Raw genomic sequence first — 13653 nt, 5'->3', positions numbered from 1 at the left:
AGTACAGGTATAATATAAACATTTCAATGTGTAATTATAAGATTAAATATGTGTATATATAATAAGAAGTATATACATACTTAGTAGGATGTCTAACCTGAAGTAAATATATGATAAATGGTGTGAAAGTAGCTGTGATGTTGTAAGTGTTGGGTGATGTGACAGAGACAACAGACAGTGCTGTGTTATGTCATGTGGGTGCAGCAGTCTGTTGCTGAAGGAGCTGTTTTGGGCCCCCACAGTCTCATGCAGGGGGTGAGAGGTGTTGTTCATGACTGACGTCAGCTTATCTAACATCCTCCTCTCACCCACCTCCTGTATGGAGTCAAGGGGGCAGTCCAGGACAGAGCTGCCCCTTTTTTTTTTTACTAGTTTGACTGTTTTTCTGTCCCTCTCTGAGCTTCTACCTCCCCTGCACACTAGATAACAGATGCCACCACGGTGTCATAAAACGTTCCTGAATATTTCGACCTGTCAGATGGTAACAAGGTCTATTTTCATTAGTGTATAATCCCCTAATATAAGAATCGTTGTGTTTTTGTTGCCTTAGAATGAGCTGTTTATATCTACAGATGGAGTGGGTCCTCTTCTACAGAGTCCGCCATGTTGAACCACCATGTTTCTACAGTAGCCCAGAAAGGACAAACCAAACACTGGCTCTAGATAAGGCCTTTTGCATTTTCAGTGTTACGGCCACCATAGTTTCTCCTCCATGCTCGGAAGGCTGAGCTTTATTCAAATGGTTGCAATTTGCAACTTACTGTTGCAAGTTACTGATTATACCAGTCAAAATGTCCACCATGATTCTTTTCTGTTACATTTAATAAACATACCTCTTGCTGCTTAGCAGCCTGCTTAATAAGTCTGACACAGCAAACTGAATATCACTAACCACATCTGTTTTCACTCCTATTTTCCCTTTAAACATCTTATATCATAAATGTGTGGGAATTAAATTCAGGAAAGAATAGCTTTTTTATTGGTTATAACTATATGATCTGTCTCATAGATGGCTGTACTGATCCTAAATTACCACATAAGCTCACATATGTAATTTTTGTAACATCGATTATTGATGTCCACAGTGTCTGTGTGCAGATTTTTCCACAAGTTGAGGTTGTAAGTAGACAATATACCTTTTTCACAGCAGCCATTTTGTTTATCAGCCAATATGCACAATGGCAGCAGACTCTGTCCAACAAGTCAGTCAGGCTAATATGTCTGACGTGGGTCAGGCTGGTGTCCAGATGACTCCTGGGAGCTTTGCTGCCTGGAGCACAGGATCCAGGCAGATGGACCGACACCCAGTGACAAGACGAGTGGAGGAGGAGACTATTCCCTCAACACCTCCTTAAGTGGGACTGGACCAGAGCTGTTTTTGTGGCCCTGGAGCCCAGTGTCACCGCTGAACTCTCATTAAATATGCTCTAGATACCATCAGTTATTTCTGATTAAATCTGTCTCCTCAGATAGGACCCAGCGCCAGATGTCCCATCCTGAGCAGCTGATCAGCAGCAGGCTCACTTTTTGCAGTTTACCTTTGTGCCACCAGAGAGCACCAAAGCATTATCAATGAGAAGTATTACCCTAAAGAGTTTAATCCCTGTGTTGTGCTTCAACAGTCAATTCACCAAATTACAAAAAGAAATCTGAGGCATTTAGTCATGTGGTAGTTTTGATTTGTCCAGGTTTTGAAATATCTGTCTCTGATCTTTCTGCTTCTAGCCGGGCATGGAGGTGAATAGGATTTTGTTTGTGGTGGTGGGTTTTTTAACAATTTATGAATTCAGCTTGGTAAGTGGACTGTACTTATATAGCGCCTTTGTAGTCTTTCCACCACTCAAAGTGCTTTTACACTACATGCCACCCATCCACACACGCTTGTGGAAATTAATTTTTCTATTACCTTTATATTTTTTCGCCCCTCAAATAGCCTTCACACTTGGAAGGGGGGGGTGAAGGGAGGAGTTGTTATCTGCAACGACACCGCTAGATGGCATCAAATCCTACACACTGGCCCTTTAAATATGCCGCTTGATCCCAGATCAAATATACATTGAAGGGCCATGAACCGCGTCTCCTGTTGTTGTAATGTTATGGTAAATGAATGAACCTTTGTTTCTTTCTGTGATGTTTCAAATAGAGCTGCTGTGATGCAAAAAATGTTCCGACTTGATCTGACAATAAAGTATTATCACCATGTGATAATAGTACCCCTCAGTGTCTACATCCTGAATCTAACAGGAAATTAAATTTTGGCTCAATTAAATAATATATAATATATAATAAATATACTGATTCATGACAAATGTGATGTGAAATCTATGGAAGCCCATTTCTGCCACTGTGAGGGGAAAAAAGATTCTGTAAGTAATTCAAATCCAAATATTGACTTAGTATCTCAAAATAATGACGAAGTATATCAGAAGAAAAGTCAATATTTTATTATATTTATAATATTAAGAGGATTTCTCAGTATTTTGAGATACTAAGTCAATATCTGGAGAAAATTTCTCATTATAATGACTTACACAATCTTTTTTGCTGTCACACTGGCTCCCATAGAAAATCTGAGGCAGAGGTCAGAAATGTGTATGAAATATATAGCCCATACTGTCAATGGTGAAACCCTGTGATTGCTACATAACAGAAGTAGCAGAGAAAGCCTGCTGCGTGGAGGAAGACACCCTACATCTATGTTTAGAGCTACAGACGGAATCAATTTTACCAAGTGGAGTGGAGAGTATTTTTTAAACGTGGGTGTCTTTGGTTATAACAGCACCTGAAGGCAGCACGGAGGGAGCGCAGCGTGTTGACGTCACACACTTGCGTGCCTCTGCCACAGCTCAGCAGAAGCAACCCCGATCAATCAGCCAGTCATCGGTGTGCATCCATGTTGCAGGTCCGCGGAGAAGAGCAGACACCTTGCGGCAAACACGCACCAGGAGGCTCCGGATGATCGCTGCCGCCGCTTCGGTCCTCTCCTGAACGGTTGTGTACTTGTTGTTGCCGTTATTTATTCCGTTTTTCTCGAGTCCTCTCCTCCCTGAACACCGGGGGATGGGGGAATGATCAGCACCGACTCCCCTCCGCCGCCTCCTCCTCCTCCTGCTCCTCCTTCAGTCGGTCTCCTTGCCCCCTGTCAGTCGTCGGAGCTGTGGCCAGGATGCGGGCCCCGCTGCTCGGCCAGGCTGCGGTGTTTGCGGCCCTGTTGGCGCTGAGCACCTGCCTGACAGGTAAGGAGCTGCTGCTACCCGCTGTCATTCACACACAGGCGGCTGTTGTGAGGCTGCAACGGGCCAACAGACAGCCTGAACCCTCTCTGATATCAGATGGAGGGATACTGTTACTGTTGATACAGGGACTACAGGGTGTCTGTGGTCCTCAGGCAGCTACTCATCCATCTTCTGGGATGTGTCTGTGTTCTAAGGGGCCTAGACTAATTGATGGGAAGCTGTTCATTGTTATTGATTATGCCCTATGTGGTGATACAGTGTATTATACAGTGTATTTCACACTGTCCGCACTCAGCAGATTATCATGCCTGGTTGTATTTTTATTTTGTTGTGTGTCTCTTTTCTTAGTTAGTCGAGTATTCTAATTGTATAATATTTAGGTAGAAAGTTAGGTTTTTGACGCCATGTTTGTAAAGTGTCTAAAATGTGTATAAAATGAAATAATTAGTCAAGTAAAGCTGCAGTAGGTATCAATTATAAAATTAACTTTTTGTCATTTTTGCTGGAACTTTCACTATAAAAAAAGAAGAAAAACAAATACTGCAGCTTTAATGTAAGAGTCCTTAATCAATAGAAAATGATCAATTAGAAATTTAAACATGTTACCTTGGGTGTAGTCTGAGATCATTCAAATTGAAAATGAGGCTAATGTTTTCTTTTGTTTTTGTTAATTTCTGAAAGAATTGGTCCTAATAGTAGATTGACAGAAAATAAACTGACAAGACAGGGTGTCCACGCAGTCCCAAAAAGTCTGAAATCCAATAATAGGAATTGTAGGCCTTAAAATATTTTAAAATGTCTTTAGTATGACTTTCACAGGTCTTAACAATTGGTTGGATTAATTAAGTAAATATTACTTGTAAAAAGTTGCATTTAGTTTTTTTTTTGGTCATTGTGAACGTTAAATAGGTTTTAAATTGCAGACTTAAATTAAACATGTTGAAACCTGTAGAAACCCTGCAAAAGTTTTAAAAATCCTTCATCGAGTGTCTAAATCATTTATCAGCCTTAAACCATTCTCTGGCTCCAGCTTCTAAAATGTTTTATATCACTCTAAACTGAATATCTTTGGCTTTTGAACTGTTGGTGGGAAAAACAATCAAATTGATTAGTCTATAAAATGTCCATCGCAATGTTGAATAATCAAATTGCTTGTTTTGTCTGATCATTTTCTGCCGAAAGTAAATCTTTTCAGCTCTAGATGAATTGATATATTATTATTTTATATTCAACCCTGCTGCCAGCCTTTGGATTTTGTAAATGTCTTGAAAGTTCTAGGGAACAGAGTGTGTTTATATCACAGTCCTCACAGGAAGATTTAGTGTAATGATAGTGGATAGGAGTAATAACATACAGAATGTTACAGTCAGATATTAAGACTAAAGAAATCTAGGAATATACTGATGATTTCTATAATAGCTAGACTTTTAGAAGCTGTGTGTCAGTGCAGTAACAACCAGTGCGCACAGATTGGTGCCACGGTGGCTCCAGGCTTTTCCACCCAGTGACGTGCGCTGTTGCGTCTGGCTGATGGGAGGCCGTACAATAGAAATGACATTAGGCTGTGAGGTGGGAAATGGATGATTCAGGGGCAGAGGGATGGATCACGATGTTTTCAGGGTGTGTCGGCGGGTGCCTCACTTATCGTAGCTGCTGCGGTCTGGTTGTCCTCAGAAACACGTTCCAGCTGTCAGAGCTGCCACTGACCCGGACCACTGTTTAACATCACACAGTCTATTCTGAGGTGCACACCGCCCCCTGTGTTGTTTTATTCAGCATTTAAAGAGCTGTAACCTCATCATATTGTGATGCAAATAATAATTCTTGTCAATGGGGTAAGCCAGTTTTGCTTGGCTAGAATTCTTAAAACTAGAATACAAATCTAGGCACAGAAAGACTGTAATGGGCCTTAAAACTAGAAAAACAAATGTAAGGAAGTTATGATTATTACAAGCAATGAATAATTAACAAATAAAATCTTACAATAAGACACAAGTGACTTTGTCTTAAATGAAGGCACCGGAAGCATTCTTATGTATTTCTAGCATTATTTATTAAAACAATGAAAAACTAAACAGCTGCTTCATTTAGAACACTGGGACAAGACTACTTTCTGTTTATCTGAGAAGTTGTGCAAGTGGTCTTCCTCCTAAAATAGGAAAAATAATCTTGTTCCTCTGCTGGGATATTCTGCAAAGCAATGTTGGAACTTGTTACTGGTACTTTTCTAATGCAAAACATGCTTGACAAGATTGCTTTTCTTTCAGACAAAAAAAAAAGTGTCATTCCCCAGAAACAAGTATTTTTTTTTATTTTCTTGAGATTCCTTTTTTGCTGTTTAGATACTCTATATTTACTTTCATAAATGACTAAGTAAAGCAGCAAATCCTCATGTTTAAGAAGCTGCAACCAGCAAATGTGTGACATGCAGGTTCCCAATTGTGACAACTCAAAACAGAAAATCAAGACTGTAAGCTAGTGAACCAGCCAGCTTTTTCAGTCTGATATCTGATATGGAATAAAAGGCCAGTCTGGTCCACACAGGTCACTGTGACTGGTGAGATTTCCCACCAGTGTGACTCAAACAGCTGTGAGTGTTATGGTGATCTGATGTGGTTTTGATAGTTTTCATGCATCAGAGGAGTGCTACTGCACCCCTCTCTGTTGGGAAAGTGGTTCTATAAAGAATGCTGAATGAATATGTTGACACAAAATAGTTCCAAAAATAACCTGGCTACATAATCTCTAATGAGATACCCGCAATCAACTGGTGACACATGAAGCAGTTTTTTTAAATTGACTTCATTCAGTTAAGGGTTCCAGAGGTGCAGGTCTAGGCCTCTGGCTTGAGCTGAAATGTGCTTCCACTCGGCTATTAAACCACGCATCACCTGATTTTGGGCGTGTGTTGTGTGAGGCCACTGACGCTCTGTACTGCCACTCTGCTCTGCTTCACCAAGACTTTTGGGAAATATTCATGTTTTGAAGTGAACAATTTAAAATTTTGCCGAGCAGTTCATGTGTTCAGCTCGGTGAACTAACTCCACTGCAATCACATTATCAAAATAATTGCAATATGATTGTATGACATTTATGATCATGCATCCCTTTATACTTGTTTTCAATATATACATGTATATGCACAACCCTGTAGGTAGGGGTCCAAAAAACACACCTACCTACAGGGTTGCCATGTGTCCTGGATGTCCTGGAAATCCTGGAAAACCTGGAATACCTGGAAAATTGATTAAAATGACCAAAGATCCTGGAAATAATCTATGTCGTCCTGGAAAGTTTTAATAGTATTTAGTGTGTATTTAGTTTGAAACTCCACTCTTGGTAGGCTGAGCTGCACACTATGATAAGTGAAAGTGGGCTTATCAGGAACAGACTATCTAGCATTCTTATCGCCGTCCAGTTATTGACGTTACAGTAGTCAACAGAGGAGAGACCACAGAGGAAAAATCTGGATCCAAGAGTACCACGAAAGCAAGCTAAAGCGGATTGTCTAATAAGCTCTGGCCGCCTGATACTTCATTATGGAGGAATAAAACTGCAGTGAAATGTGTCAATACTGGGACTACTGGTAAATTATATCACCATTTAAGAGCAAGTGCTGCACTGTATTGTCAAGAAAACTCCTGGAAAATTATATCTTAAAGATACATTTCTGTTTGTATGCATATAGACAGAGCCAGGCTAGCTGTTTCCCTCTCTTCCAGTCTTAATGCTAAGCTAGGCTAACAGCTCTTTGCTTTATACACAGACATGAGACTGATACCAATGTTCTCTTCTCACTCGTGGAAAGAAAGCAATTGAAATGTTTTCCCATGCTGTACTGTTCCTTTAATAAAGCCAGAGGTGGCTGGTCCCTGGCTGTGTACACACTGTGCAGTGTGTGTCTGCGTGGTGGGTCAGCATTATCAGCACACCTCTACCCAGCAGGGCCACTCTCTCTCACTTTACACGTCTTACCTATTAGCAGTGATCGTCTCTAGTCCCGTGAGGTCACCCATAAATCTGCAGCTGACGGTAAGCTCTGAACTCAGACAACGTGGCTGTCTGTCAAGCTGTCCGTCCATATGTCCATCTGGCAGGGACAGCACTGCAGCCGTCCCCTTGTTGGCCTCGGCTTAGAGCCCGCTGAGTTCTGATTGTGGACTACTGTGGCAGCATTAAATGCCATGATGCTTCTGAATGCTTATGTTGCTTCTCTGTCAGCACGTTACGTGTCGCAGTGGGATCACTATGGGGACCTGCTAGGAACCTGAGCTGTAGGAAGAACCAAGAGGTTGCACGACAAATCTGAGGTTCTTGAGATGTTATTTTTTTGTTTTGTGGTTGTTGTGTTTTTCAATTTAGAAAAATTATCTCTGTAGAGCTGCTCGATTATAACAAAAATCATAATCATGATTATTTTGGTCAATATTGAGATGATGGGGGATCAACAGAGAATCGCCCAGAAATGCTGAAGGCTTGTTGTTGAGGGGCTGTTGTTGACCCGACTTTTCAACATTGTGTGGAAGTTGGGGACAGCGCCGAAGGAGTGGTGGACTGGGGTGGTGATTCCCCTATTTAAAAAGGGGACCAGAGGGTGTGTGCAAACTACAGAGGCATCACACTGCTAGGGTTCGGTTGATTGTCGACCCTTTAATTGAAGAGATGACTCTCGTAGATGTCCTGGAAGGGGCCTGGGAATATACCCATCCGGTCTACATGTGCTTTGTGGATTTGGAGAAGGCATATGACCGGGTTCCCCAGGATATCCTATGGGAAGTGCTGCGGGAGTATGGGGTGAGGGGGCACTTCTCAGGGCCATCCAATCCCTGTATTTCCAAAGCGAGAGTTGTGTCCGGATTCTTGGTCGTAAGTCGGACTCGTTTCCACTGGGTGCTGGCCTCCGCCAGGGCTGCGCTTTGTCACCAATCCTGTTTGTGACTTTCATGGACAGGATATTGAGGCGTAGTCGTGGGGGGGAAGGGTTGCAGTTCGGTGGGCTGAGGATTACATCGCTGCTTTTTGCGGATAATGTGGTCCTGATGGCATCATCGGCCTGTGACCTTCAGCACTCACTGGATCGGTTTGCAGCTGAGTGTCAAGCAGCTGGGATGAGGATCAGCACCTCTAAATCAGAGGCCATGGTTCTCAGCAGGAAACTCACACACTCATGGTAGGATCATATCGTGTTCTAAACCAATAAGAGACAGAGCTCGGGCGGGTCTTTGCCTCTGATTGGCTGTGGTCCTGTTCACCGCACTAAGTTGTGTGTGTTAAAAATTGCGCGCGACCTGAGCGCGAGAGTAGCTGACTAACTGAAACGGAAAAATAAAATAAACGCGACAAAACGAGAGAAAATGAAGAGCGGCAGAAATATTGAAAGTTTTTTCATTAAGAAAACCAAGCCTACAACCAGCCCTACTACTATAATCCCATCCATCCCCACTACTGAGAGTCCATCTCGTCAAGACACGGAGCCCTTGGTCCCTGGTGAGATACCAAGCCCCGGTCCTTCAGCGACAGCATCAGACTCGGAACCAGAGGAGGAGATAACAGAGTCTGGGATAGAGCCCGGCTCTGAGACCCAAATTAAAAAGGTCAAAATGTATTCCTTCAGACAGGACTGGCTGAAACAATTTCCCTGGCTGAGGTACAACAAAGGACGTAACGCAATGCACTGCGTGTACTGTCAGCAGTGCGGTCAGAATATGGCCGGAAATAGTGCATTTGTGAGCGGGTCAACAACGTTTCGTATCGAAACTTTAAAAAAACATAACATGTCTAAAAACACACGATATGCCGTGACAAGTGTGTGTAGAGAAAGTGGCCCCTCTGCCAGCTGCATTTCAGCGGCAGGTAGTAGTAATCATTATTATTATCATTAATAATTATTTTACTTGAAATGTTTGAGTTTGAGATGTTCAATTTCAGCTCAGTGAAGCACTTTAAGCACTTTATTTTTCTTTTTATATATAATTGTGCTTCAAATAAAGACAAGCATTTCTCTACACCTTATTCTTGTTTAAAAATCATTCACATTATATGAAAGTTATGGAGAGCGATAAAAAGGTGACCTTACGGCGTTGGGATGAGGCCACGGGGCAGACCGAGGACCAGGTGGAGAGATTATGTCTCCACACTGGCCTGGGAACGCCTCGGGATCCCCCAGTCAGAGTTGGCCGATGTGGCCAGGGAAAGGGAAGTTTGTGGTCCTCTGCTGGACCCACGACCCGATCCCGGATAAGCGGATGAAGATGAGATGAGATGAGATAAGAATTATTTAACACGATCACTCATTGACTTTGGAAATATACATTAATTGGAAAAACATGTCTTTTAACAGTGGATTTTCTTGAACTTAAAATATAATTCAATTGAAAAACAAATCAAAATCAGGGTTCAAGTTATGTCAAAACAGAGCTCTCATGCAAGCACTAAAATCATACAGATTTTATTTGGGTCACAAATACATTTGCAAGATGTCTTTCTTCTGCTAGGTGCACTTATTTTTTCTTATTTATAAAGTATTTAAAATGTGTACATTGTTTTACTGACGAGGTAAAAAACGAGAGCCTTCACTCCTGCTAAATTTACTCTCTATCTCAAAGTGAGTATGGAAGCTCATTTCTGCCAGTGTGACAAAAAATATTAGTTATTATAATGATAAACTTTCTCAAAATATTGACTAAGTATCACAAAGTCACTATTTTGAGATACTAAGTCAATATTTTGAGAACGTTTCTCATTATGTTGATGATGAAAATGAGTTTGTTTGTTCTACTGAGAATAAAACGAGAACCTGTTAACCTCAATGCATTTATTTAGTTTCATTTATAAAGTATTTAGAATGTGTACATTGTTTTATGGAAATAAAAACAAACCCGCTTAACTCCGCATAAATGCATTTGGTAGGTCTTATTTATGAACTATTTAACATGTGTTTTCAATAACATATTCATAAAACAAAGTTGTGATTTATCAAACATAAATCTCTTAAAAATGGCTGCTTTACCTGTCCAAGAAAATATGATGTGATGCAAAGATATCAGTAAAAAATGCTCAGGACTGTTCATTTATGCACACATTTACTGTTCTCACTGTGAACTGGGTCGCCATGGTTTGTCATTTTTAACAAGTGGGACTAAGAAACAAAAGTTTGGTAAACACTGATCTTACACATTACCACAACCATTAATTTAATGACAAATAATGCATTTTCCAATGTAATGAGTATTATATCCGTTAACGTTACGTTAATGCCTCTTCATTCTGTATTGATAGCTTCCTTTGTACTGGATTTACAACCCTTAAAACAATTGCCATTAGCGGAAAGCTACATGTACCTACTTTCATATGATACCAAAAAGGGCTTTCTAATGAAAACCATTTTTTATCTCCGCCACAACGTCAGTTATTTTAGACAGCCCAACAAAGCTCAGATTATAACTTGAACCCTGTAAAAAATAAATATCTTATGATAATAATAAATAAATAAATAAATATATAGTGATTAAAAACAAGAGCATCACTGCGAAACAGAATGCGGAACAATATTCGTTTAATTGCAATTGAAAATTCAGTGTGTTTTCATAATTGGAATTGATAATAAAATTCGATTAAGTGCTGTTTTTGTTTTGAAAATTACAAAACCGATGGCTCTAGGGATGGAGGTGTTGGTCTGGGGGTCGACTGGCCCATCGCTTTGGCCCACACTCAAATACTACAGCAACTACTTGATGGACCAAGCCATTAAGTGTTTGGGGCGGCTGTGGCGCAGAGGCAGAGCGGAAGTTGTTGGTTTGATCACCAGCTCCTCCCGCCACATGTCGAAGTATCCTTGAGCAAGATATTTGAGTGGTCGGAAGACTAGAAGGGCGCTATACAAGTACAGGTCCATTTACCATTTGTCATTTACATTCATGTTCCCCAGACAATGAATCTTACTTCTGCTCTGGTGTTTCAGGCTTCAGTTCAGTCACTGTACATATGCACAGTTCATTGAGTTGTCTCATTATTTGCTCCTGTGAAATGACATTGCATTTTAATACAACATGTTAGCCGTGGCTCAGGTAGCAGAGCAGGATGCCCATTATTCATATGGTTGGTGTTTGTCGAAATGTCCTTGAGCAGAAGGACGCTGAACATATAATTAGTCCCGATGAGCAGGCCTGCACGTGTGTGAGCCCGGGTACAGTCCATCCATTGAACAGACTTCTATTTAATGAAGTATATTATGCATAATGTTACTTCAGATGCATGCAACATTCTGGCCTGACCAGCAGGAGTAATTTAGGGTTTCAGTGTCTTGGCCAAGGACACTTGGACAGGAGGTGCAGGGGATTAACCACCAACCCTGTAATATATCTTCTGAGTGTTAGGTGTGCATAATGCTGTTTTAGGGCGGAAGGCTTTTTACCAGGAAATAATTATTTCCTGAGAATAAACCACTCTTGCTACAGGATTCTACAGGAGGTTTGGCTATGAATGTTACGGTTACGGTTTTAATGACAGATCTGCAGATGATCTTTGAGGTGAAAAAAACACAATGCCAGTCACACAGAATCATCTGTTTTTCAGCCTATCCTTTTACCGGTCTTAGACATGGTTATAATGGAGCCTAAGGCCATCTTAATGCATACAGTGACAGGAAAGTGTGTCAGGTGCAGCCATTTTGGTGTGTCACTTGGTGGTTTGAGGCACAGGAGCATTGGTCTTGGACATTTAGTTGTAGCATTTGTTGGATTTGTTCACATAATGTAAAATACTTTGCCATGCAGCTGAACAGCAGGCTGCAGTTAATGCATGAAAAATCATGCTAAACAACCACAGAATCCTGCAGGTACTGTATATTTCCAGGAAAACTGGACCTTGGGAAGTACAGTAATTTCAATATGAGATATTCAGCCATACTCCAGCGAACACCTTTCAGTTGAAAAGACGCTGAAAACATGGTAAGAACATGTGGTTGAAAAATGAACGTTTTTCTACCGCCTCTTTGAAGACATTGATTGAACCTTCACTTTTAGACCAAGCTATGCAAAAGTGAAAAATTTCACTCTATACAATTTGCAAATAATAGCGTATCGTCACTTCCTTCCTGTTTTCATGCTTTTTATTATGCAGGTAAATAGGTTGGCTAGCTAGTTAGCTGCTGGGCTGAGAGAACTACGGAGTAAACTCTATTATCCACCTTTTTGAAATAAAGCCAGACTGATCCAGAGCTCGATGTCTGCTTCAATCCATTTTTCCGTTAATCATGTTTGATTACCTGGTTGTTGATGCAACTAAACATTAACATTGAAATCCCAGTTGGTGCTCACTTGGACTGTACAGTGTAATGTCATTACCTTTTTGTTTGACTATTTTAAATGGATCACACTTTAAACTGTATCTGTATGAAATGATGCCATGTATAGCAGTTGTGGCGTTGTGCATTTTACTCAGACGTAGCCTGCAGACGTGTCAATGATCAGGGCCTTACACCTCTGTATAGCTGCGCTCTGTGGCCTCTGTGAGTGTGAGCAGTGTTGGTGTGGGGCTGTGAGGACACTGCATGACATTTCCATCTCAGAGAACGTCAGGGCTGTAGAGTGATGGCAGCCGGTCCCTGCACTCAGTATCTGCTGAATGTCACTTCACCTCAGCACAGCAGAGGCATGGAGGCTTATACATTTGCATTCAGCTGGCTGAGGCTGCACACAGATCAGTTTGTCTGGAGCACTGCAACAAGACAGGTTTGAAACAAGACATTGTAATGCTTGAACACTTAATAGGTTCAGTAGGCAGCAGCATACTGTAACAATGATGATTCATTATAATATGCTTCATCACAACCATCCACTGGCACCCAGTGAGCTGTTATTTAAAAAGGTGGAGTGACTAAGATACATTGATCAAACCGTTCTGACAGAATAAGGTTTCTATTTCTGCGTCTGAATTTACTCAGCTGTCTATTTTAAGACCGCTTCCTGTGACCCTCGACAGAATGCCACGGATGGATGGAGCTGCTTAATATCAAGGGGTGTGAATCAGGAATAGAAAGCAGTATTATTTGAATTTCTCATATAAATATTTGTTTCCAGAGCTAGTGTAAGGCAGACAGGTGGGGCTGACCCTTCTCAACAGCACTGACAGTCTTTATGTCACAGGTTAGGGATTTGTCACTATGTTGAAGGGCATACAAAAAACACAATCTATATATATATATATACACATATGTGTGTGTAATCTAAAAAAGTAAAAATAAATGTTCTTTAGTTGTCTGTTGAAGTAACCATTTTGCACAACCCAAAGTAAAAATATCAACTTTATATATTTCAAAATAAGCTTTGTTCAGATACAAATCCTAACAGTGATACATGTGGACTTGTTAGAGGAGAGATTAAGGCATCCTGTCATACCTCACTCATTGTTCTGTTTA

General features: G+C 41.0%; 1 protein-coding gene across 1 annotated transcript in view; it reads left to right on the top strand.

Moving 5' to 3' along the window:
* The first annotated feature begins 2841 nt into the window (after positions 1 to 2841).
* The window catches only part of npdc1b (neural proliferation, differentiation and control, 1b), a 28687-nt gene continuing 17875 nt past the window's right edge, over positions 2842 to 13653 (top strand). Inside the window, exon 1 of the mRNA XM_051422373.1 lies at positions 2842 to 3236. Coding sequence (XP_051278333.1) covers positions 3167 to 3236 — 70 coding nt within the window. The 5' untranslated portion in view covers positions 2842 to 3166. The remainder of the gene's footprint in view (positions 3237 to 13653) is intronic.

This window comes from Dicentrarchus labrax, unplaced genomic scaffold, assembly GCF_905237075.1.
Source record: "Dicentrarchus labrax unplaced genomic scaffold, dlabrax2021, whole genome shotgun sequence".
In the NCBI taxonomy this organism is placed as follows: domain Eukaryota; kingdom Metazoa; phylum Chordata; class Actinopteri; family Moronidae; genus Dicentrarchus; species Dicentrarchus labrax.
Note: the sequence above shows the minus strand (reverse complement) of the source record. Positions and strands in the feature narration are given on the sequence as shown.